Here is a 26,246-nt window from a genome sequence, read left to right on the forward strand (position 1 = left end):
CGTACCGCGTCTCACGTACGCGCTCATTAACACGTGATCGTTTTAACATGCCAGAGCGGAGTCAGACCAGTAGGTTGACAGTTCAATGAATCTTTAACATTTTCCCTGCACTTAAAAACAAAACAATCAGCGTCAAACATCCGAGCATAGATCACTCATTCATCAGTCAGCTCAATCAGTTTTGCACAAGTCAGTAGGATTAGCAGACATCTTGGTAGCAACAGCAGGAACCCGAGGGTGAGAGACAATAAAGAGCAGGACCAAACACAACAGTTTATAGGTCAGAGATCTTAGTCATGAATGCACACTTCCTGTTCCTGATGCTCCCTCAGCTATAGGACAGGAAGTTCTTTCCCTTCCTCATATTACAGTTATTTCCATCAGAGCCACACAGGAGAGGAGTGAACAGCTTCTCCTCTTATATCTGCGATCCGCCCAGGTCTCCCCCGCCTGCGGGGTAATGCCTCAATCCACCTCCCCTGCGCAGCGAGTGCAGTGCCACAGTGCAACAGCCTCGCAGCAGTGACCCTATATGATACATGGGCTGTCCGTCACGGACCGGGCCGCGGCACAGCCACGCCACTGTTGGCACCACGGGGATGGCCACTGCCAGCAGATCGACCAGGAAGTGACGACTCCAGTAGCTTTTCTGAATTGTCCCAGATTCAGACGAATCCCCCTCCTCTGCTGCAGCGTCCCCTGCAGCGCCTTGTTCTTTAGTTTCATCTTCATCATCGTCCTCATCGTGCACCTCCACTACAGTGACGCCAGCGATCTCCTCGTGGGACGTAGCTCTCCTGGGCTGGGAAGTATGAGGCTGTTCTACACCCGGTGATAATCCCGGGCGACTCGGACTCAACTGTCCGGTCTCCGCCTGCGGTGATCCTGCTGACAGAACAACTTCCTCCATGCTGAGATTTTTCCGTGTTTTCCCACTCTGCCTGCTTTCTCCACAGCATCCTCCAAACCTAAGCTCACCCTGCATCCCTGCTGGTGTTTCTTCCAAGTCGCATAGTTCTCCTGGCGTCGCCTCCTCCTCTGCACCCTGACCTTCCACCTCATTTCCTGCCACTGAGCCCGTCTGCTCCTGCTGCCCTCCATCCTCCGGCCTCATCACTGTTGTTTCATCATGCTTCTCTGTTGCATCAGCCTCCTTCTCTCTGTTTTCCTTCTCCTGCTTCTCCTCCTCTTCTTCCACTCCCTCCATCACCTCACTCAGAGGACTGTCCATGGAACACGCCACAGTAGCAGAACGTGGTAAAGAAGGGACCACCGGCGTTTTGGAGAGTGGGATTGGCTCTGTGGCCGTACTCATGACTGTTGCTGTGGTTACCGAAGTTGTGGTGGTGATGGAGTCCAACTCTTCCTCCCCTTCATCAGACATCCAGGTGGAGGTGGGGCTGCAGGCCTGGGAGCGGAAAGTGCGTTGCTCCGCAATGGTATCCAGATCGGAGGGGTAACCTGCTGCAGCAGGGATGGGGCAGCTTTCAGTCTGAATACCCGTCTCCCGCAGGGGGTGCAGGTACAGGTGGTGGTGGGACAGGCAGGGGTGGCTCATACAGCTCACTCCACCCAGGCCGCAGCGAAAGGGAGCCAGCCGCTCGCCTGTGCACAGCTTCTCATAGGTGGAGGAGTGTGGCATAGTGTGGGGCACAGAGTGGGACAGATTGTGAGGGAAAGAATGAGGTAAGGTGTGAGAGAAGGAGTGAGGCAGAGAGCTGGGCAGAGAGTGGGGCAGGGACTGGGGCAGGGACTGGGGCAGAGACTGGGGCAGAGACTGGGAGAAGGTCTGTGTGTAGGAGTTGAGTAAAGATGCAGTCTCCTCGGAGAGGAAGGCGGCCTCCAGCAGCAGGTCGGCCCGGCTGGGGACGCTGCTCTCCCCGCAGCACACAAAGCCACTGTCCTGGGTGCCGTCACCTGACAGACAAGGAAAGTCCTGCCCGTTGCCGTTCTGGTCTGCCAACGCCTGATCGGTGAGCTTAGTGTAGGTGGAGCTCCGGGTCAGAGAACGAGCTGGGGAGGCATCGCAGGAGCAAGTCCCCCTCCCCCCTATTGCCGGTTTGGGTATTCCCCCTGGACTCCCCCCTGATACTGACGCTGGTGCTGAACCCCCAACACGGGTGCGACAGCCTGGTATGGCTCCCCCCTCTTTGGCTAATCCAGCCTGGGCTAACTCCATACTGAGCAAAAGGTTCTCGAGCTTGTGGTTCTGAGTGTTGATGTCCTGGAAGTACTTCTGGACCCCTGCGTCCCCACTGAGTCCTCCGGCGTCACTGAGCCTGGCACGGACAGTGTCCACAGCCTGTTTGAGCTGCTGGATCTCCTGACGCGCCTCCTTCAGGGCCAGCTGAGCCTCCACACGGTGACACTCCTCCTCCACCCAGTCCTCCTGCATCCTGTAGAGCTGGCCTCTCAGCTCATCTATCTCTGTGTCCCTACGAGGGTGAAGATGGACAGAGGAGATGGGGGAGGGATAAAGTTGCAGTCGTTAGGGTTATAGCCTGGGAGATTTAGTAAGGGAAAAAAGAAATATGAAGTGACCTTACTGATTGTGAAAATCTCTATCTCACCTGTCTTGCAGTGTGGTGATGGTTTCTTTTAGCCTGGCCCGCAGGTGGCGGATACACACCTCCTTCTGCTGCAGGGGTGTGAGGTACTGCTCTGGCGGAGGGGGTCGAATACCATGGTTGTCTGTACATGACGTGTACTTCTGGTGACGTCTAGAACACAGGACAGGCAAATGAAGGGAATAGAAGTTTTTTATTTTTAATTTTTTGGCATGTGTTGTAAGTAGGTGTGGGTATCAAAGCTCAAGATCTTTTTTGGTGCTGAATGAAAAGTGTCTGTTGTATTGTAAGCTGGGGTTTTAATGCAAATACATGGGCCCTGTCTACTTTTAAACCTGCATTATTTGATTTTTGAAAACAAGCTGTAAACACATCATTGACTTCTGACCTTATAGAGTTGATATGGCAACAAAAAAAGATATTGAGTTCTCTCTTGAAAATATTTCATTCATCTTTTATCGAGTCAGTTGTCATGTTAGCTAAATGTGGCTTGTTTATACATCCATCAATTATGGAGGAACATGTGTTTGTACCCCCCTGACAAATCATAGTGAAGTTGACCTTTGACCTTTTGGATATAAAATGTCAACACTTTATCATAAATGTATGACTATGTGAAATCTCTAAATCTGTGTTTTGTCAGGTCACAGTGACCTTTGACCTTTGACCACTAGAATTCAGTTCATCATTGAGTCCAAGTGAATGTTTGTGCCAAATTTGATATATTTGATTTATCGCAATTACAAGAATGTGGGGTTATTGTGACCTTGACCTCTGACCTTTGACCTCTTTGACTCCAAATGGACATTTGTGCCAAAACTTGAGGGGATTCCCTTGACGAGTTCCCGAGATATTACGTTCACAAGGCCAAAACCATGTTTTGTGAGGTCACCGGGACCTTTGACCTTTGACCACTAAAATATAATCAGTCCATCCTTGAGTCTTAAGTGAACATTTGTGCCAAAAGAAATTCCGTCAAGGTTACTGAGATATGGCGTGTATGAGAATGGGGCGGATGGACGGCTCTGGCTGTTGCCAGCACGGAGACAGAAAAATTTATTTTAGACAATCTTTAAATAACCAAGTCGTGTAAATAAAAAAGCAATTCAGGCAAAAAGCTGTAGAACTGGAGGCTTCTGAATTGCTGCCCACATCTTTTTCACTGATTTAGATAATGAAGTGAAAATGAAATAGCATTTGAGTCTGATTTGAGTCTGGCTCATTAAACAGCGAGGGAATAGGAATGCATGTTGTAAGAATATCAATTTCTGATTTCTCCTGAGGTGAGAAAGTCGCACACAGTTTCTGTTTCTATCTGTAGTGTTCACTTTTGCTTTGAAGTGAATGCAATCAATCATGCAAAGCAGGATATTAGACATGGCCACGCAGTGTCTGATGTCTCACCCTTTGGTGGGGCTGCAGTCGCTGCCTTTACAAGAGCCTGAGTTGCTGCTGCTGCTGAGGGAGGCGTTGCCATAGGGATCTCTATTACTAGGCGCTGCCGGTGTCCGCCTGGTCCAAAGTAAGAGGAGACAAGTTAATGTGTTTGTGATATGAAACCACACTCCAGGTGACAGTGAAGTCGGTGATCTGTTGAGCAAAACCACGACAACTCTGTTTAAAACCACACATCAAAACAGACATGAATGGAGCAAAGTTCAGTCCGGGTTCACCAACATGCCAGTACAACACAGAAATGCACAAATACACAGACACATTACAAAACACAGAGGCCAAAGCCACTGCCAGAGGAAGTTCTGCCTGAGAAACAATGACACACACTCCTCTGGGCACTGACAGTGATGTTGCAGTTTTTCAGAAAGGGAGTGTGCTCTGCAAAGATGAAAACCAAATATCAAAATAAATAAGACTCAATGACATAACTAAAAGAAGCAAAACAAACAAAGTTTAGGGTGTCTTTCACTAGAGAGGATAAAAAGAAAAGAAAAGAGAATAAACAAATAGAAAGGGAGAAGGGAGGAACAGGTCAGACATGATGCTGTGGAAACAAGTCTCTCAGGTGTTTCCTCAACGTAATATCATGGAACATTCACAACAGTGCAAAGGGTCTCATCATTCTCATGCTTCACAGATTCAACACTGATCGGGAGGAAAACAAGAGGGACTCAGAACAGACCGAGAACGAGGGGTGGAGGAAGGGGAGTTTGCGGAGCGGCTGTGGCGATCCGGAGACTTGGTGGAAGCGTATCCTTTAGTCGGCGACTTGGTTGATGCATAGCCTTTAGTCGGGCGCATTGAGACCATATAGCCTGTCTCCATGGGAACGTAGTCTAGCTCTATGAACCTGCAATAGTCAAACCTGACCAGGCAGAGACAACAGGGATGTTAAATCACAGAGAACAAGCAGAGGACCACACCTGAACGATACAACGTGCACGTACTATTGAGGTGAGACAAAGCTGCCCTGCATGTAGCATGTCGTAGGATTCACCTCATTCACTCAGAGTCTGAGCAGCAGGCGGCGCAGCTGCCAAATATCAACAAGCACTCAAACACTGAAGTGGCCCATGAGAGGTGGCTCTCTGAGAGCGTAACAAGAGGGAAGACAGACATCTCTGCTTTCACAGCTGAGGCTGCTCTCTTTGGCCGCCCATATGACACATTTAAATTTGTAGTTACACAAACTAACGTCTAGCTACCTGAAATATAATTCAGAGATAAAATGTTCTGAGACTTCAGTGTTCAGAGAAGCCGGGGAGCGGGAGTGGCATTAGCATTTAGAGCCTCGTGGTCCAGAGTAGTTCACTTCAAACAAGCTCCCATACAAAAATCTCTACACACAGCAGATGTGATATGAAAATTAGGCGAACATCATTTATCAAATATAAATTTAACCTCTGACACATCTGATACACCCCAGACATAAATTTAACCTCTGACAACTAATTGCTAAAATCTGAATGGCAAAGGTGAGTTCAGTTGTTAAAAGGATGTCAGATTAAGACCACAGATCTGTCTCTCCACACATCACCAGGAAGGTCTTCCTTCTTCTTCTACCGCAGAGTAATCTACAGAAGCATTGAAAGACATGTTTTTGCCATAAACATATTTTTTTATTTGTCTTTTGGGGTTTTTTCACAGATGAAAAAAAACCCTTGAATTTAAGAACAAACAAACTTGCCTTTTAGGGCTTCTGTAGTAAACGCTGTTCTCCTTCCCAGCCCATAATAATAATTTACGTAGCTTAGTATAGAGCAGCGGGAAAGCACATCCTGCAAGAAATATAGGCTAGAAAACGCACGCTGTAGAAGTTTTTAGACAGCAGAAATTACTGCTTAAAGTTTGTTGGGGAATATCATAATGGATGAATATGGAGCTGCAGTCTTTGTAAGTTCCCAAATGAACTTTAACTTTGTTGAAAAGCTTGTTAAAAACGAATAGAGTGCTGTTATGGATGCCAGTTTGTCTATTGTCTATTGAATATTGAACATGATTTACTTTTTCAGAAAGGCCGATGACAGAAATGCTCAGTGAGAGACTGCACTGAGTTACAAGAGGAAGTGGAAGAGAGGCTAGTCTGGATGTGACGTCAGGACTTCGTCTCTCCATTGACCTTATGCGCCTTCTGGTAGATGGACTTCCCAGATAGCAAAATGAAACTTCTGGCCCAACATATGCCTCGGACCTCGGCCAGAGTCTGGCCCGTATACTTCCGCATCTGAGCAGAGTCTGGCTGTTATCCTCTGGTATTGACTGACTGCCAGAAGATTTTCTGCTGTGTGTGGGGGCCAAAATTCGTCCAGATGTAGAAGTACCTTACAATCATGCTGTATATGGGCCAGATTTGGGCCATGGAACCGAACATATAGTGGGCCAAAAGAAAACCAAGTATGGGGCGGATTTATTGCGTTGCTATCTGGGTTATGACATTATGAGCTATGAGTGAGCAAGGCCAGCTGTGTCCCCTTCCTTCCAGTCTTTGTGCTAGGCTACGCTAAACACCTGCTAGCACTAGTTTCATCCTTAGTGTTCTGTGCTGATCTTCTCATATAACTCTTGGCAAGGAAGTGAATGAATGCCAAACTATTCCTTTAAACTAATCCATGCCACACAACAACAACATTTGAAAACATTTGCAAAAATCACAGTTGAGGCCACATAAAACCACTCCTGTATCATCTTAATAGTAATGTTGAAAAAATGTTAAATAAACACACATTTTCACCTTTAACCATTGCTACTATCCTGGTGAGAGTTGTGGAGTATCACAGTACAGTTATATCAGTGGTAGCCAGGACAAGGGAAGGGTGAACTGTGATGGGCAACTTCTGTCGAGACATTCCTTGCTGATAACAAACAATACAATGTTTTATAATCAGTGATATTACATGACACATAGTGAATGTTAATGACCTTTTACTTTAAAAGGACATGTCTGTTGCCCAATCACTGGCCTCCACAGAGGGAGGAGGGGACAAGCGGGACCAATCAGAGCAGCCATGAAGGATTTGCACACAGGACATGATAACTCCACAAAAAGCCAACACACGGAAACAGGGTTGCACACAACAACCGTTGCTGTATTTGACACACTAACACAATGATGTGTCAACATATACAGTACAACTGATTTATTTGTGCTCAGTTTCCCAAGTTTCTTGCGAGAGCTGTGCTGAGCACACGTGTCCTGTGTGATACAGTAAGTGAGGGAGGAGGCCAGATATTGACTGCTCAGTATTTCTTTGAAGATCAATATTTGACAAAAGCCAAGACAATAACAGAAGAGAAGGAGGCGGAGGGCAGAAGCAGCTGAAGCAGTGAGCCTGGAGGAGGACAGAATAAACAGTACAACAGTGTTTAATGTTTGAGAATCTATCTCATCCATCTGCCGGGACCTGTGTCTGGACTGTGGGTGCTGGGTGACGGTCTGGTGGACATGGTGGTTGGCTGTCGGCTATAGGAAACTGAGTGTTTCCCAGACATCTTGTGTTGGGTAGTCTGAGTGGGTGGAGTGCAGAAATGTTTCTTTACGCTGTTGTTTGTTTCTGGTGGAGACAGAGACTTTGCTAAAGAGGCATTTCACATACCTAGATACTGATGGTTAAATAGTCCAAATAGCACATTCTCATTTCAGGCAACGTCGGTGTCTCACCAACTGTCTGGTGGGGAACTGGTTAGTGTTCATAACACATGGTGCTGTCGACTGTGGTGGACCAGTGATCACTCGTGATCACAGTATACTTCCACAGCACAACAATAGTGCTATTTCTAACGTGCATGTAGCCGCTAAACCCAACTTCATGCCATGAAAAAATACATTAAACCAAATGCTGCTACAATCCTCTGATTCTAGTGCGCAAATTTACCTGGTGAAGCTACTGAACATATGTCAGCAGTAAGTGCAAGTCAACACCTGTACATCAGACTTTCCCTTGTTTTGTCCTGCAATGACATCAGTAGACTCAGATGCAATGTAACGCAACAGCAAACTCAGAAGTCTGTGCTGTTTGCCGATGCCAACTTCTAAGCTGAATATAAACACAGAGAACAGCAGCTGGGATCTCGTGTTGTTTTCATGTTATACTGTACATGATTTAACTGTGACCTAGCTTCAGTCTCTGATGGACAGTTGTAACATTTTAAACTCTTTAAATCAGATTCGCAGGTCAGTGCTGCAGCAACTGACTGTTCACTAAACCCTGCCCTCAATGAGCAGTAATAGCTTCGTACCTAGGCACAGCCGGCCTGTCAAGCTTTGGAGGCCATAGTAAGAGAGCTAGTCTGCACTTGGGGAGTTTATATCTGTGTGTAATTGTTAGCATGTGCGGCTAATTGCTTACTACTTGACAGGTGTAGCAACAGTAACTGGGCTGCAGGACTTAACCAAAAGTCAGTTAGAGAATGGAGGGGCAACCATGTCTAAGTAAGACAGGTAGCATTGATTGTTTTGTTGGTCTTGTTTTAGTGGCTACAGTGCATGCTGGAGCTACAGCTACAGCTATGGAGCATGCTTTGTGAGACTGTAACGTAAGTGTGTCTCACGCAGGGGGGGCGGGCACAGGAATGGCCACCGGCGCTGTGGCCGCTGGCGCAGTCGCCCCCGACCCCGACACCGTCACCGGCTTGGACACCGGCACGGGCGAGGACGCCAGTATTTGCTGCAAGCGGCGTTTGGGCTGCAGCACCTTCAGAGGGTTGAATCTGAGGAAAAGAGACGAAAGAGAGGAGGACACCACAGCTACAGATTGATCTGTCTGTGGCTACACAACCATCATAACCATACATCTTGCCTATAGTTTAGGGCATTTATCTGTCCGTGATCCACTCATAAACCTATGATTTGTCTCAACTGGATTCTGGATTTAATCACTTTAAAAACATTATTATAGTTGGATTTTCAGCAATATGCAGTAAAATTACTTAGGATGTGATTCTTCAGCAAACTGGCTCTCCATGGTATTAAAGTACTGACTGTGTAAAACTGGACAACAGCATTAAATCAATGCCCAATAATCATTGTACACATTATGTATAATACATACAGTCTGCTCTGTATACATTATCGGAGCATTTGCATTGTAAAGTGAGAACACTGAAGTCTGAGCCTGAATGACTTAATGGATGGAGAAGAGGTCATCACTGGTCCCTAGAGACGACGAAAACTCAGTAACACAGTCTTATCTTTAACTCGTGTCCAGTAAACAGGCAAAGGAAGTCCAGTAGCTGTAGGAGAAAACACATCAATATACCACACTCAATAAACTGTATTCAGGTTGCAGTAAACTTGATGCTCATTAGTAGGAGGTGGCTGAAAGCATGTAGCTTATTTTAAGTCCATCTTCTTGTCAAATGTACCACGGCAGCAGCATCATTAGAGCTGACTGAAAAAATTGGAAAAATGAACTGCTGATATATCCATGACTGAAAAGAAAGAGAGTATTTAATTAAAAAAAAAGCTGATGAATTAATGAAAAGTTGTATAATGGGTGTCTTATTAGAAAGTAGTACTGAACTGAGTTCTCACAACATCTGGTTGAATTGGAGGAAACCTGTGCTCAGAAAGTTTTTGAAAGATAGATGCCAAACACACCCATCCAGGGCACACATAGTACTTTGGTGCTAGACGCATAAAACTCTGTAGCTTAACAACTAAAGCTCTGTGTAGCTCTGTGGTTTATTTGGTCAGATTTATGAACCTATGCTCATGTGTGTCTCTGCTTTATAAATGTAACCCATTTGAAACAGGGCTACCAAAACCCTATTGGTGGTTTTGTTACACTGTGCAACACCTGCTGTAGGTGGCGCTATGTGCTGTTTCCTGTGGCTGTTTTCCCAACACCCCCACACTTGACCTTGTGACCCTCCTCCTGAAACGTCCTTGACAACGTGCTGCAGATCAGCTAAACAATTCTTGGTAGGAAACAGCACAGAATAATTGTAAAACCTTGAATATTTCCATGTGTCAACGCTAATAAGCTGCTCTTTTATTAGAATCCCGACTATGAACTTGAGGGAGAAAGCTTCTGTCGAGTTGTTAGTGTTGAAATCCTGGTGAGTTGAACCAAACATTCTTTGCTAGTCTGTTGTTAGCCACTGCGAAGAGAGATAATACACTTTACTTGCTGTTCAAGTTCAGATACTTTTCATAGAAAACAGTCGGGGTTATGAGAATGTTGTCTAAAGTTTTCACTGTACTTTGGTGCGTTTTGTATCGTTGTTTTATTGTTCTGAAAAGATCGCTAATGCTAATCGAGGCTAACCGCTGACCGTTGGCCTCGGTTAGAGGGGTGTCATTGTAATAACGCAGCGCCAGTTGCTGGTTTGATTAGTGGAACAGTTCATAGCTGTAATGAAATATTAAAGGCGCATTGTACTTAACCCATTTACATTACAGCCATTTGTTAGAAGAGTTAACTTGTCTCAGTGTTTGTAGCACAGCTATATTGTGGTTGAACTGAGCTAGGTTGTTGAAGTTGTATGTTAGAAGGTTAATAGTGTTAATTTAATTCATATTCATTTTTAAGAGAAACATTGAAATGTGATGTATAAAATTGATGTTTCAAAATAGTAAAGTGATGTGTTTCAAAAAAAAAAAAAGAAGCTACATACAGTAGTTCATCTGTTCATACTAAAATGCACCTTATATTGTGATCTTAGGTAATTAATGACAAATATTTCATTTGTTTATGTTAAAAATACCAAAGGAGGTCATGATAAAGAGTAATTCATGTCATGTTAATTGAAGTATATCCTTATTGGTTATACTTTAAATTATAAGATGGTTGAATTGCAGGTCTCATGTCAGACATAGAGAACAGAGTAACTTATCGTTCTGCACTTTGTGTAGATTTGTTTTTGTTTACCAGATAAAATCTGTGAGGAATCTGTGATGGAGAGCCTAGGCTGTGAGATTGTGGATGAACGTGGAAACGGTGAGGCCAACCGTGGGATCAGTCCATAGAAGACATCTGAACAGCAGCCAATCACCTCCCAGCCACATGGGAGAACTAAACAATCACTCATCTGTCTCATCTCAGGCCAAATACTGGTGAGAGCAGCAGAGGTGAGCGAAGGGAACGGGCATTTGTATCTGTGTGTTTAAGGACTGATACTTGTGTGTTTGTATGTTCATGTTGATTAATTCACATGGACCCCAGATAATGACGCATTTACACTATTAACTCTACCCAGGTAGTAGTAGTTATCATAGGTGCAGAACATCCAACACACACACCTGCACAGGAACAAAGAAACTGAACTCTTGGTTTTCTGACATTTCAAATGAGTGCTGGAGTTGAGGATCTCATCTTGAAGGGGAGTGATTATTTATTTTTTTATTTTGCTTAGTTTCTTTTTTATTTGAAAGAGTTCTGTCTTTACATTTTTGATTCATTTTGTTTGTACACAAATTGCAGCACTGTGTAAATTATATTATTGCTGTGGAGGAATAAATCTGTCAACTGTTCAGTGTCATTCTAATTCCTCTTGTGAGTTTTTAAAGGCAAACCGCTCCTTGAACCTAGGTAGATGTTAGTATCAGTGTTATTTCCATAGATCAAGACTACAGGCGCTACACAAAGCTCAACCATCATGAAACTGGGTGCACATACATGAGCCCGCAGTTAACCATAGATGGATGTAGACACACCGTCAATCATATGTTTGCATATCAATGCTTCTGCCCGCTCCACCAGTCTTCCAATAAGAAGAAAATACAAAAAAGGTGCAATTTATTATTACATGATACCATCTGTAGAGACTGTATTATCAATAATTCACTCCACCTCTTAATGTATTTTTCATCTCCAGCTCATCATATAGAGTAACCCTTGGCTTACTCTAGAAAACCATGTGTATGTCCAGTGATGTATGCATGAAGTGCACATGTTGTTTATGTGATGGAAATGACATATGCATGGTTTTGTGCACTTACACATAGTGGTGGTTAAGTCTTTCTTCTCTGGTCTAATTGTTTACATGAACTATTCATATACATTATCACAAATGAACGTATATTAAAAATCAAGCACCACAGGATTCCTATTCAACATAAAAAAAACCCAAAATGTCTCTGTTAGTATACTTATCCAGGGTTGTTGCTGAAAGATGAAAAATCAGGGCTCCTCATTGGCTACCTACCGGCGAGAGCCCGACGCAGACCTCCGATTGGCTGGAGCAGGGGCAGACATGGGGCCAGACAGCCTCCTGCACAACCTGAAGTTTCTTCTGTCCTCACTTTCTGCTCTGCAGCTCACCGGTCAAAACCTGGAGCCTGGAGGAGAACACAGACATGACCAGTGAGTGACCCCACACACACACACACACACACACACACACAGCCTCTGCGTTTGGCTCTGGATGCCTCAGCATGCAGCACAGTGCCACTGACTCAAGCTGACACTTGGCTGGCAAACACAGGGCATCAGGCTTCAGCAGCCAATCACCTCCCAGCCACATGGGAGAACTAACCAATAATCACTCATCTGTCTCATCTCAGGCCAAATAATGGTGAGAGCAGCAGAAGTGAGCGAAGGGAACGGACCTTTGCATCTGTATCTGTGTGTGTAGGGACCGATACGTGTGTGTGTGTGTGTGTGTGTGTGTACACGTGCCTGAGTGTGTATGTTCATGTGTGCCACTATGTCAGAGCTTGTCATCTGCCTCTGTGTGAGTACTGAGACACACACGTGGCTGTGAGGATGATGAGAGATGAGGACAGAACAGCGCCTGCCTTCACTCACAAACATTTAATCATTAGTGACCCAACAGAGCTCACCTCGGCATAATGCTGCTGAAAAAGCCAAATGCAAATATATGCAGGTGTTCAAAATGGAAACATAAATAAAACAAAATCCTGCCATCATCTGCTGTGAGACAGAGAGAAGCAGGCTGAGAATGAGAGACAAGATAGAAACACACAGAGGAAATGGGGAGGATTTTTCTCATCAATAATAAATCACACATAACTTAGTGGCCTCGTGTGTGTGTGTGTGTGTGTGTGTGTGTGTGCGTGTGTGTGTGTGTGTGTGTGTGTGTGTGTGTGTGTGTGTGTGTGTGTGTGTGCGCTTGCGTGTGCGTGCGTTGGTGTGCGCGTGTGTGAGTGAGAGTGTGAGAGACTATAAGGCACCTGCTGTAAGTCACCTTCCTGCCGTAACACCTGTGTTGTCTTCTCCCACTACAGTCAGTACTGTAGGTGGATTAAAGCCTGATATTCTAACACAACAACATGTTATTCTTTCAAATCCTGCTAACACACACATCTACCTACTGTACACATCTGAGCCCTAGTTTCATTTATCTAGAATTGTTCCTCTGATCTCTGTCATTTAATGGTTTTTGGATTTTCTTTTCTGGAACGACCAGAAGTGTGTGTATTTGTATGTTTACATGTAATATGATATGTCAAAGGCTGGACATAGTATATATAACCCCAGGTTTACCACATATCATTTGGGTCTGTGTCAAACTATATCTTTCTGTTCACAGCGTGCAATTTATTCATACCAAAATCAAACTTCTCTCCTTCTTTTGTAAAATCCTCCATCTATCTATCCAGCAGTTTTACCAAAACCATTTTGTCTTCATTTTTGTGCTTGTTTGTTGCTCTTTTTGCCTCCACACCTCCCTCTAACTGCTGCGTTTTGTAGTTGAGTCGGCCTGACATATCTCCACCTGAAACACTGTACCTCCACTAACAGCATCATAACAACCCCGACACCATCTCTAAAACATCAGAATCTCACTCCAGTTGTTGTTGTTCATGCCAGCATGACAAGGTGTAGGTGTTTGATTTATGTTCACTTTTTATGTGGGGAACCATGTTAAACAAAATATTATAAAGTGTATTTTTATATAGAAACATTTCTACAGTTTGACAGAATCTGATGTTTTTGGTCAGGTTGTTGAATGTAATCAAAACATATTATAGTGCTGCACATTTTTTCCAGCTTGTATGTGTTTTTTTTTTTTTTAATCTGGAGTAAAGAGGGCTAATGCCTCTAAATCCTGTTTCATTAATGCTTTTTTAGTTTCAATCAATCATCAGCCTGCTTAATCAATCTTTAATAAGGTGATGTAACTGGCTGACTGAATGGCCATGATTAAAGATGGAGAGATTCAAAGCAATGAAGAAGGAAACACAGGGAGCAGGGAAGGTGAATGGGGACAAACCGGCAGCCATTACTTAAATCTGATTGGCTGCTGGAGCTGTTCAGATCAAAGCTACAGGGAATATGATGATGACTCAGAAACAAGTATGGAAAATCATGCACACACAGCAAAGACAGAATGGCATCATGGTCATGTATTACTTGTAAAAACAGTATACAAATATTTCTTGTCTATTGTATAACATAATTATAATAATGCTGGATTTTTTTCATGAATCGTAATATTACTGTACACAGTGTGACATAGGCCCAGGAAGGCAGCATGTTCTCCAGCTCTGGCCGCTGTCGCAACAGATCAAACCACACGGCATCACATCATACAGGATTTATTTAGTTAGGCCTGTTATGTAACACCATCCCCAGCCTCAGTCAGCCTAAGTGCGTTCGACACGCAAGCAGCTTCTGTGCTGACGAGACAGAAACACAGAGCAGGTAAAAAGAAAGAGATACAGTAGGGGTGGGAGAGAGAGAGAGGGAGGTAAAGAAGAAGAGAGGGAAGCCAATGAGATGGAAGGAGGTGGCGACACGTGCATAGATAGAAGATGATAATCTGCAGCAATTGTTCATCCCCCTCTGTGTCTGCAGCGGAGGAGACACTGCAGTTTCTCTTATGAAAGACAGTGTCCTTGCTATGTAGGAAAATGTGGCCTTAATTAATCTGTGTATCTATTGGTGCGTCATACATGTGTGTTTGTGCATGCAAATCCTCACACACTGACAGCAGAAAAACTGTGACAAAGAACTGAACTGAGAGCATAAATTCTGGTTCAAACAAGATACGGTATAATGCAAGAAAAGGGTTTAAATGCATAGACAATGGAGTACCAGAGCTCCCCTCTTTGTCCGGACTGAGCAGACTGCAGCGGTAATGCAACTCATGACTTATACCTAAGGTCGGACACAGTGAGGAGGGGAGGGGGTGTGTGCAGGGGAAAGTGTGACTCACACCAACTACGCTAGAGAGTCTCAATCCTAAACAGGCAAATGCTGGCAAACAGAGGTTCAGGACTGTTAGGTGACCTCAGGGTCTGCAACACTGACTCACTGCTGCTAATTCAGGAGACCTATTCAACAGTGAGTGTATAAGTGTCATCCAAAGCCCCCTGGTCATTTTCAGCACTTTCCTTGGCTGGTGTTTGCAAACTGAGCCACTGAATCATGGATAAATGCTAACTTTTTATTATCCTGTCTGTATTTGTTATCTCACTTTGTTGTCTTGATTTTAAATCAGACAGAAGTCAACAATGTGCTGAGTCAGGGTGCTGTGGTGAGTTGTACACCAGTGACCTGTCATTGTGCACCTAGCTGACCATTTGCTGTCACCGCTCATTGTTTACAGTTTTACATGACAGAAATGCCACAGGAATTTTCAGAAACTGTCACTCCGAAGTTGTGCATTTCCATTTCAATGAGTCTAATCAGCAGGGCTGTAAAGGTAACATGGTGCAGCATGTTACTATTTCATATATAATACAATTTAAAGTTTAATTTGAAATGTTTCAAGAAAATATGCTTATTTGAGTTAGATTTGAAATTTGATTTCACTCATGAATTTCCCCTAGGGGATAAATAAAGTCTCTGTCTGTCTGTCTGATGTAAATATGAGGCTAGATTCAGAAGGTGGTAAACTTAGTTTAGCATGAACACCAAAAAATTGGGGGAAATGCACCGAGCTTCATTTTGTCCAAAGTTTTAAAAATCTTCTTACACTGTAAAAACACCAACTCATATTTTGTGCCCTAAAGAAGGATTAAAATGTGTTTGGTCTGAGAAATATAAATCCATAAATCAGCATTTAAAGTAAAATGTCCTGTAGCACCAGAAGTCTCAGGCTGAGGGGGATTATGAATAATAACTTCTCTAATGTTAATTACATTTTCTCATTTCAAGGAAAATAAGGACTGTAATAAGTAAAAAGTTCATGAGGGAGAGCTTTTTCTGGAATCTCAAATTAAAGTGCTTAATTTTAGAAAAATGACATAAATTGGCTGAGTAGCATCTCATGACCAGTGCCGTAAAGACTATAAGCTGCGCGATTAAAATGGAAATACTCCATCAAAATGTAATGCTTCTCAATAATTTATAGGTTATCCTGGTCCGGAGAGGACGGTGTCTGGGTCCGGATCCAGACTGCAGGCTGCTTATTAGTTACCTGTGGCCTAGATTGTCATTCATGACGAGGTGAAAAAGTTCTGTTAACTTGTGTTTAGTTGTAGATGACCAACTGATTCTTCACCAAACTCATCAAATCATGTTATTTAGAAACAGTGTTGAATTGATACCGTACTTCCCAGCATGCTTTGTATTTGGGTTAAAATTGTGAAAACCTTCTTTTCTACTAATTTACTAATTTTATGTGTCTTTTTATAACAAGTGAACAAACAGTAAAACTTTAAATGAGCTGACACAACAGATTAGCCCCCAAGTTGAGAAAGTTGCTGTTTTCTTTGAGTTTTCCTTTAGGCAGAGTCAGGCTAGATGTTTGCCCCTGTTTCCAGTCTTGATGCTATGGTAAGCAAACTAGTTGCTGGTTCCAGCTTCATATATAGTGTAAACATATGAGAGTGCTGTCAATTGTATTATCTAATTTTCAGCAAGAAAGTAAATAAATATATTTCCCAAAAAAAATGTCCAACTATTCCTTTAACATCTCACATAAATACATATAAATACAAATAAATTTGATCCAGAGACTATCCCATCACCATCCCGCAGCATTTAAATACAGCACTATACAGACTGAGCTCTTCATTAGCTAACACAATAAATTCTGAGTAGTGAGCTCCCCTTGCCTTATAAGGATTAGCCAAACAAGCGGGTAGCATTTCTATTCCTGTACACGATGTCCCAAACTCCATAAGTTGAGAAGCTCATCTGATTTAAATAAAACATCTGTGAGCTGAATGCAGCAGCGTGGCATCGCTCCAAGACAAAGTCTCTCTCTGCCCAGATGATGATGATGATGATGATGATGATGATTCATGCGCTTATCTGGACAGTCTGCACAGTCAGCAGCTTCTATTAGCATGCTGCCTGGGAAACACAGCTGTGTGTTTGAGGTTCTCTTAGTGCTATAAATACTCACAATTCTGAAATATTTAATTGCTCATTTGCTTTGGTAAATGATATATGAATGGTGTAGATGAAACGAGATCAGGAAAACCAATGAAAAAGCTTTGAAGCCTGCTCTGGTGATGCTAAAAAGTTGTTGGTGATAGTGTTTGTCAGTCCACAATGCCACGTTTGGTCCCTGTAGACTGCAGCAATTCTAAAGGAGGAAAACAAGACACACAGGACTCTGTTTCATGTTAAACACAGACGTCACTAAGTTACAGATAAAAGCTGCATCTACTGTATTTGAGATATTCTGTGGCTAGATAAATACATTGAACCACATATCATGCACCATATATTCCATCTCCCTCTCTTGTTGTAAGAAATATAATAAAATAAACAGTCAATGCAAAATTTGGAAAATGTACAGTAGGGTGATGTGTATTATACTAGATTTATGCTGTTGATTTCAATATAAAACAAATATATTACCTTTTTCACAGCACAGTTTGACTTGATATAGTAGGAAAAGATAACATTATCAATGGCTCTTTTCTATCTACATCTACCATATGTCCCAGTAAGCCTCGACAGTGTGACAGTTAGCCAACATGCACATTACCAGGGCCCTGCTAAAGGGCACTTATAAATATATGATCAAGGATCTTTTACAAACATTAATGAGAGCAACGTTTCATCAAGCACCCTCACTGACATATTAGAAAGAACATCAGTCTACTGATGATGGAGAAGAATCTAAACACCTAAAGGGTCTAAAACCTTATCACAGTACTGTATTGGGTTTATATTTTACTCAGAACAAAGATTGAAAACCAAAATGAGCTATCGTGTTTACCAAGGTGACATTAACGACTGGAATATAAGACTAGTGATGTAAATGGCATTGTTTTTTTGAAGCATATCTTATGTTTACCACACTTGTGAGTGATCTGTGCATCACTGCAGCAGCTAGCAGCCTTCAGCTATCCACATATGAGGCAGAAGAGGCAGAGGCTCAGACTAACATTGACACTGCTGCTTCCTGGCTAGTAGCTAGAAGCCACACAGCTAGATGTTAGCCAATGTGGCGCTGGCTACTGTCTAGCTAGGCCATGTGGGACTGACTCCTCCACTGTGTGGGAGACAGTTTAAGGAAAGATGCAGCTTTTTATCACAGGTTAACCAGATGTGCATTTGCAAAACCAAGGTTGTAGTGGGTGTTTTTGTCCCTATTTGCCACAAGAGGTGACAATGACCCCACAACAACAACACAAAGGTGAGCATCATGCTTTATCTGAAGTGTTTTGGTTTTAGAGAAAAGTCAATGATGAAGAGCTGAGTCATCAGCTCTGATAAAGAGTGGCCGCTTGCCTTAGCTTTTCACTGCTAGCCCCCCATGCATTGCATAAAACAATCTTAAACGGGTAGTGTCTAGTGTGTCTGGCAGCAGCAGACTGTCTTCATAGTCCTGGTTCATGCCAGGATGACAAAAGCAGAGCTGCCATGTAGAACTGGCAGAACTGAACAGTTGCATCTGAGATCCTGTTGTTCATTCATCACAACACTTCAGTGATTTTTACTGTGGACATTCACTGCAGAGTGTCTTCAGAGAGTATTCATAAAAACAACTTCTGCCAAATTGTACAAGAGGGAACACCAGGGACACAGCTGCTAGTTATCAGAGTTAAAGGCCCCATGTTTTTTATTTGAAGTCTTGATCCATAAGAAGATATATTTGTGGTACCAAAAATCATCTCAGTGTAGTTTTACATCTCCGCTCTCAGGCTCCTCTCCTAAGCTCTAGTAACAACATGCCGGTGAGCCAATCAGAAGAGAGGATCTGAACCGCTCCTCTGATTGGCTGACTAATAAATCTATTCTGATCTAATAAAGATATAGCAGATTTCAGGTAAACACTCAGAGAAGCAAAATCCTTTAAGGTTGGATGGTGGGTCCAGGTGGGCGGGGCTTGGGGCATGGCTGGGAGCGGTGACTGCTTTGTTGTGACATCACAAAGTTACAGAAATCCTGACGGCTCGTTTTAAGGCTCAGTTTCCGAATACAGGCTGAGTGCCTTTCTCTGGGGACTGAGAGCAGTGATACTTTCACAGTATTAATATAGAACGTAGACCTGCTTTATAATCAAAAAAGACATGGAAATCTCATTTTATACAATATGGGACCTTTAAAATGGGGGTTTGCTTGACCTTTACCATCCACACAAGTAACCATTACTCAGCTGTTGTATATGTAATGCTTGTTGTGTTTGCTTTCATTAAACATGATAAAGAACAAAAACAGCTGTTTGGTTTTGAGCAGTTGATGTGCAATGCATGCTGGTACATGCAGACACTGCAGTGAAGGCTCTTTGAGCTGTGGAATACAAATTACTCTGCCTACAGTACAAGCCACCAAAGTGATTTCAATTCTAATGGAAAACATGAAGCACAAGAGCAGAGTGGATAGTTTCATAATTAGCGACTACACTTTTCCTTCAAGCCTCCCTAGCTCTGTGAACATGCATGCACTCCAAGAATGAAGAACGCGTTCGAGTGAAGCAGAGTATACGAACTCCAGAATATACTCACGTATTCATCAAATCCCCTTCCCTGTAAACGCAGGCTGAAGGTAATTAATGTTCAATACAAAGCTAAAACGATGACTTTCGGTTTTCGCAGGGTACACAGATCAGGCCAGTCCTGCAGAGTCACCCTGCTGCTGCAGTGGATGCAGACCAGCTTAGCTAAGATCCAGCAGAGCACAGCAATAAAGCTACAGCACAGATTTTACTGGACCAACTATCAACACAACACACACATACACACAGGGTGAAAGGGAAAAAGAAGGAAGAGGAGATCACATCACCTTCTCCTAACACATGAACATATAATCTTCAGTAATCCCCTGCAAAGGGTTTCTTTCAGACTTTTTGCACCATAGTCTCTGGATTTTGACAGGAGTTGGCCCTCATTTGGCTGCAAATTCTGTGTAAAATGCACATGGCACTAGTTTGGCTGAGGCACTTTACACGACTCTTATCTGAGACAACTGGGAATCTCATATCTGCTTAATCAGGTCAAAAGCTCAAAATATATTATGCCATGGGTTTGTCATTAGTGAGCCAAGAAGCAGCGATTAAAAGCGTGCCAGAGCGCTGCAGCCTAAGTGATCATGCTAATAGTCCGTGCAAACTATTTTTCTCCAAGCCAAGACAGCCAAAGAGCATTGATTGAAAATAGGAAATCAATATTCACAATCACATTAATACCATGTGGGAGGAGACAGGAGTTCACACATTAAAATCTGTCACTCTCTCTCTCTACATCAGGCTCCATTCAGGATGAAGACGCACTGATAAGGTAAGACAGTAAATTCTATGCTAAAAATAGTATCATATCTTCATGATGATGCAGCAAACATTAGAAAACACTTGCCAGTGTACACATCCAACAACATTAGCATTTAAAGTTGTTTCTGGAGCGACCCCTCTCACATTACACAGTCATTTGTTCGATAGTTAAAATAAAAATATTGAGTATTGCCGCTTTGAGTCACAAGTAAACCCTAACAACATAAACTGGGCTTTAAATGTGAGAAATGCCTAACAGCCACTTATTTTACACTTCTCCTGTGTGTTTTATTTGAAGTGTTGATTTTAGTAATAAGATATATTTGGTGAACAGAGAGAAACCAAATCCTGCAAGGTTGAATGGCGGGCTGGGCTTGGGGCACGACTGCTTAATTGTGACATGACAAAGTTACAGAAGTCCTGACGACTCGTTTTAAGGCTCAGTTACTGAATACAAGTTGTGTGCTTACTTTGTGTGTGATACTTTCACAGTATCACACACAAACACTTTAAGTTGGACATATTTTGAATTGACTTTTCTTATTTTTTAGTTTGTAGCTCCTTTTATGCTGAACGTTGTCATTATTTTTGTTTGCTTACAAGAACAGTTAGGGGCTGGCATGTAGGAGTCAATTTCCTCATGTCAAAATATTGTGCAAACGTTATCTTTATTACCCCATAAGATATTCAGTTTATTTTGTGTTTAATAAACAGGTTTATTGATATATTTTAGCACAGAAATAGTCTATGCCCTTTTTTTCCCCCACATTTCCACTTTACAACTCCTATATCATGGGAGGTATTCAGAACCCAGGTACGCCCCAGGTACAGTTGTATACTTTGATTTCGAAATAATTATTGTTTAATTGATGAATGACATCAGATCCTTTTCTTTTCTTGGTCAGGCTGCAGTTAGGAGCATGTCTCCACGCCTCATACCTGGAGCCTCAAGGCAAGTTAGGACCACAGGATTGCCTGAACAAATATTTTCATATTAAAAAGGGATTGCATGTATGTGAAAAGGGTCACACACAAGTGACAAACATCCGGCTCTGCAGCTCCCCTCAGCTCTACAGACCTTGATAGTAACTTTCAGCTGGTTGTTTTGGTTTTCTGGCTTGTAGCTTTAATGTTTTGAATCGCTCTCAGGGCCGCGGCAGACGGCACAAAAACCCCACTCTGTGCTACCTGCACAGCACCAACAGTTGACAGGCAACATTAGAGACAAATGGTAAACATACTGGAGCAGCTAACCAGCAAGTTTTCCCCTCAGGAGTTGGTGGAGACTAAAATAGAGCAGCAAATGATGACGCTCATGTTGCTCCACATCTGCTGGATGTTTAAAAGGGAAGTGATTTGCTAACACGTTCCCATATTAACATGAAGGGTGATAATAAAGAAAGGCATTTTAATAACTTGGACAAAACTGTTTATTACATAATCATGTAAAAACAGAGCACCCCCTATGAGAAAGGTACGAGTAGAGACTTTTCTCCGATCTTATTTTACAGTAAAATCCTGTGTGTTTGACCTGCTCAGGCCTCGTCACTAATTGAAATACATAACCTGCGTCAAGGTGGCGTGAGGAGACACTGCTTCTCTTTAAAGGGTGACAAAATGTTTGGGAGCCACTGGCTCAGGCCGTGGAGAATAACTAAAATATCTCATTAAGCTTACTGATATTTTCAAATGTCTGGAGCACCCATACACACTTGCCCTTTTCCCCCCACAGCTACACAGCTTATTAGTAACACTATCTCTAATTATAGTGAAAACCACTGAGATTGGCAGTGACATGTTTCCCTTTCATACAGGCTAAATCCACTTATATGGAAATGCTGCTCCTCCCCAGCAGCATGAGTAGTGGTGGAGTTAATTGCTGTGACTGACAATACAACCAACAGTCCAGAGGAGACTGATGGCTACATGTTCTGTGTGCAAGAGGCCTATGGAGATTTTACACAAATACAGAGATGAAGTGAAGTGTAGCATGCAGAGACCACTGCTGCAGTGCTGCACTCTTATAGCTCAATAATAGTTTGTGCTGATGATTATTACAGGAGAAAAAAAGACAGAATTAGACATTTTCCCAACATGGGCGCATTTGAGCAAACACCATGCTGTGCAAACGACTGCCAAGTCACCATGGCGACGGTCAATCCGCCACTCGTGAGGAACGTGAGCAGAAGGAGAGCTGCCATTGGTTGCGAATGGAGGAGCCTGCTGCTGACAAGATGGCCATGCTGCAAAGGACAAAAGTGACCTGTAGCAGAGGACAGTAAACAACACTGAGCTCTGTCTCTGCAGCCAGGGCATGTTGTGTTCTGCTTTCCCCACCTCTGCATTTCAGACACTGTGAAGGCATAAAATAAATTTCTTTTTTATATGCATGAGAGGATTATAGAGCGGGCCTACAACGGGGCAGTGGGGGCCCTGGGCCAGAACATCTGCCAGATGTGTTTGGAAAAGTCAGTCAAGAGTTCAGAGACACAAAACAACAACAAAGAAGGACAAAATGGCTGCAAAGAGACACAAACCAGCAACACCAGCAACAAAGAGATGCAAAGCAAATACAAAGATGCAAAACAAATACAAAGAGATGTGAAATGAGCACAAAGCATCCGTTTCAGTCTGGATGTCTGGCTCATGTTTGGGGTGTGGGGTGGGTACATGTCTGTCCCATGGGCCCATTGTGTCATATTCCAGCCAATGCTATATTCATTCAGGAGTGCCTGTGAGTAAGTGGTGTATTTTGCTGTATCGACATGCTTAATTCTTACAATAGTCAGACCATCAGTCACCATCAATTGTCACAATGATATGTATATATAAACAAGCATATGTTTTTGTTCCAAGGTTACTGACAGAATCTCCAACCAAACTCAGCCCTACACTGTAACCCAGTCCTTCTGACTCTTCTTTGGTGTTACATTAAGAAATAGGTTTCTAGGCTTTTATTGTAAAGATCTGGCAGATAAATTGAAGTAAATCCAATGAGCACTGGGCTAACCCCATGGGCTGCAGCCTCGCTGAAATTGGATGAAGCCTTGATGTGATTAGAGCAACTCGCTCGCAACATTTGAAAGCCACACAGAAAGCAGCTGAGCTTCTGTTATCGGTCAGGTGGGATGTGCGGTCCTGAAAAACAGAAAATGCTGCAAGGTCAAACTGCGGCGCCAGGCAACATGTCACGACTTTGCTTCCTACAAACATGGACGGCACTTACTTTGGGTCTGTGACACAGTGAGCTGTTTCTCCGTGCAGAGCCAGGGCAGCAGTCAGGATCGTTTCTATTCACCAAGAAAAGTACGTTTAAGTGCCCAGCCTGTTATGACGCTGACACCGGTGGAAACGTGCATCTGACGCCCAAAGGCCCCGGGGAGTTACACGCTCAAACATGGGCGCACAGGATGTCAAGACGCGCAAAACATCTGCCGGAGCGCACTGCGCAGCATCCCTCCATCAGCTGCATCAAAATAAACACACGCACAGCAGGAATTAGCCTGAGCCCTGCGGAACACACAGGGATTCAAATAAACGCCAAGCTCCATACGTTTCCTGCAAGATTACTCCATTCATATATAATTTCCAGTCCTTCATGCACACTGCACTATCTCCACTCCACAGACGCATCCTCCGCAAAATGACAGCTCTGCAGCGGCCAATGACGCTGGTGATGTCAATGACAAGCCCCGGCCTCGCTTACCTGCATTTGCCCCCTCTCCTGCAACGCCTTTAGTCCTGTCGTGCATCTATAGCCTCGGTTTTCATTGTTTCCCAGCGGTTCTTCGCCAAGAGCTCCGCTGGATGGAGCGGTGATCCGGGCTCACACGCCCGGGAAGGAGGGGAGGAGAGGAGAAGGCTGGGGGAGGAAGGGGGGCTGGGCCAGGGGGATGCAGGAGGTGCGCTGGATGGTTGCCGCGTGAGGAGAGGCACAAGGGTATATGGATGGAAGCATCTGCGTCACGTTACGTCGGGTTTTTTTTTTTTCGTTTAAAGGGAAACACCACTGAATTTGTGAAGAAGGCTTATTCGGTCAGTGCAGGATCAGTGTGAAGCTCAGGTTAAGCCCCAACACAGAGAAACCTGAGTGACAGTGACAACAGTCACTGTTGTCATGGGGATGAAGTGGTGGATCAGGATTAAACAATCACACTTTAAGAAAATGGACTTTAAATTTGAAAGTAACTAAACTCAAACATGTAAAACTGAATGATGAGGATTTAATGGATTTAAGATATAAAGTGAATTTTCTGTTGCTCACCTTTAACAAATGGTGAACTCAACACTTTAACAGTTCTACAGGATCCTGATCTTTGTTTATGTGTCATTAAGGGTGGCATGTAACTTTTTTTTTAAAATAAGTATTTATATATTTTGTTTTTTGAAAGAATAGCAGTGCAGGTCTGAAGAGGATGATGCACTAAAACCAAATACCATATTTTACCAGTGGACAAATCAGCGGAGAGAATATCCACACACGTTTAACATCACCAGTTCAAATTTACATTCATTTACAATTAATGTGCCAGAAATCTGATTGTGACTTGTAAGAAAAGAAAATCTGTTATATTGATAAAAGAATAATTATCACTTGAATTGTTATGTTGAAAGTTGAAAGACCTGAAAGTCTTTGAGGATGGGTCCTCATGTATAGGCTAATTCTCCCTGAGAAATCGTTCAGAATTTGTTTGTTCTTTCTTTCTTTTGTAAGGAGAATAATCACTGTTGAAATCAGTAGCTATTCCCCTGTGTGACTTTTCAATCACCTCTCTTTGTCTTTGTTGATGAGGCAGTTGTTTTTCTTTCTAAATAATTTGTGGCACCTTTCTAACCTGCTATCAGGAGCACATGAAAACCAAGGAGTCTGTCTCATCTCTCCTGGACTGTCTGTGGTCGTCTGACCTCTGTCTGTTTTATTCTTTTTTCCCTCCCTCTGTCTCATTCTCTTTTGTCACAACCGTTCATCAGTCTGGTTGATGGCTTCTGTCTGCCTTTGTCTGCCAGACTGAAGCCTTCATCCTCCAGGAGACAGTAGTAGTCGCTCCTATCCTGGTTACAGGAAATACTGTTGATGTAGCATGTGGCAGCTGGAAGGACCCTCTCGATCCTGATCCCGCTGAACTCCACCTGTTAACCTGCTGGGATGCTCTTCCAGATGTGCAGCACTGTGTCTCAGCAGGTTGCTGAACAACATGCCGTCTTGTCCTGCTGTGCCACATTGCTATTGATCTGTCTGCCTTCTGTATCTTTGCATTGACGAATCTTGTTTGCAGTGAGTGTGCTATATTTCAGAAAATAGGCACATATAGAAAAATTGCCGTTTCCCCATGACTAGGCTGTAAAAGCCTCGACAGAATATCCTTTCTCCAAAATATCACCATCTTGGAGCACAGCACATGATGTGACATGATAGATCCTCAGAAGCGAGTCCTGTTAATAGACAATTAGACCATTTTTTCCTGTAATTTTAAGTTTGTATCTCTGCTTTTTTCTCACTAAAATCACTAACAATAGTGTGACACCATCTGAGGGCGAAGCCTGTCAATAATCTCTTTTATCTTAAAGACACAGGGCGGTCCCATTAATAATGTTCCAATCTTTCCTGTTAAAAGTGTTGTGCCCAAACATGTCATCAACCAACAC

General features: G+C 43.2%; 1 protein-coding gene across 1 annotated transcript; it reads right to left on the bottom strand.

Moving 5' to 3' along the window:
* Positions 1-418: 418 nt before the first annotated feature.
* snph (syntaphilin) lies at positions 419-24,419 on the bottom strand. Its single transcript, XM_022762924.1, has 7 exons — positions 24,307-24,419; positions 12,168-12,300; positions 4,762-4,887; positions 3,972-4,079; positions 2,571-2,720; positions 1,790-2,435; positions 419-1,642 (listed from the first exon to the last, which is right to left on the bottom strand). Exons 2-7 carry the CDS (start codon positions 12,215-12,217, stop codon positions 419-421), a joined length of 2,304 nt encoding a protein of 767 aa, XP_022618645.1. The 5' UTR covers positions 12,218-12,300; positions 24,307-24,419.
* Positions 24,420-26,246: the final 1,827 nt, after the last annotated feature.

Source organism: Seriola dumerili, unplaced genomic scaffold, assembly GCF_002260705.1.
Source record: "Seriola dumerili isolate Sdu_G_001 unplaced genomic scaffold, Sdu_1.0 BDQW01000454.1, whole genome shotgun sequence".
In the NCBI taxonomy this organism is placed as follows: domain Eukaryota; kingdom Metazoa; phylum Chordata; class Actinopteri; order Carangiformes; family Carangidae; genus Seriola; species Seriola dumerili.

What these genes read in the sequence shown, in the direction of transcription:
- snph (XM_022762924.1), bottom strand. Translation starts at nt 12,217, where the DNA reads ATGTCTGCCCCTGCTCCAGCCAATCGGAGGTCTGCGTCGGGCTCTCGC. An exon ending in TCTGCGTCGGGCTCTCGCCG is followed by an intron (nt 4,888 to 12,167) that starts GTAGGTAGCCAA and finishes CTGCCTGGTCAG; the next exon opens with GTTTGACTATTGCAGGTTCA. An exon ending in ATCACCACACTGCAAGACAG is followed by an intron (nt 2,436 to 2,570) that starts GTGAGATAGAGA and finishes TCACCCTCGTAG; the next exon opens with GGACACAGAGATAGATGAGC.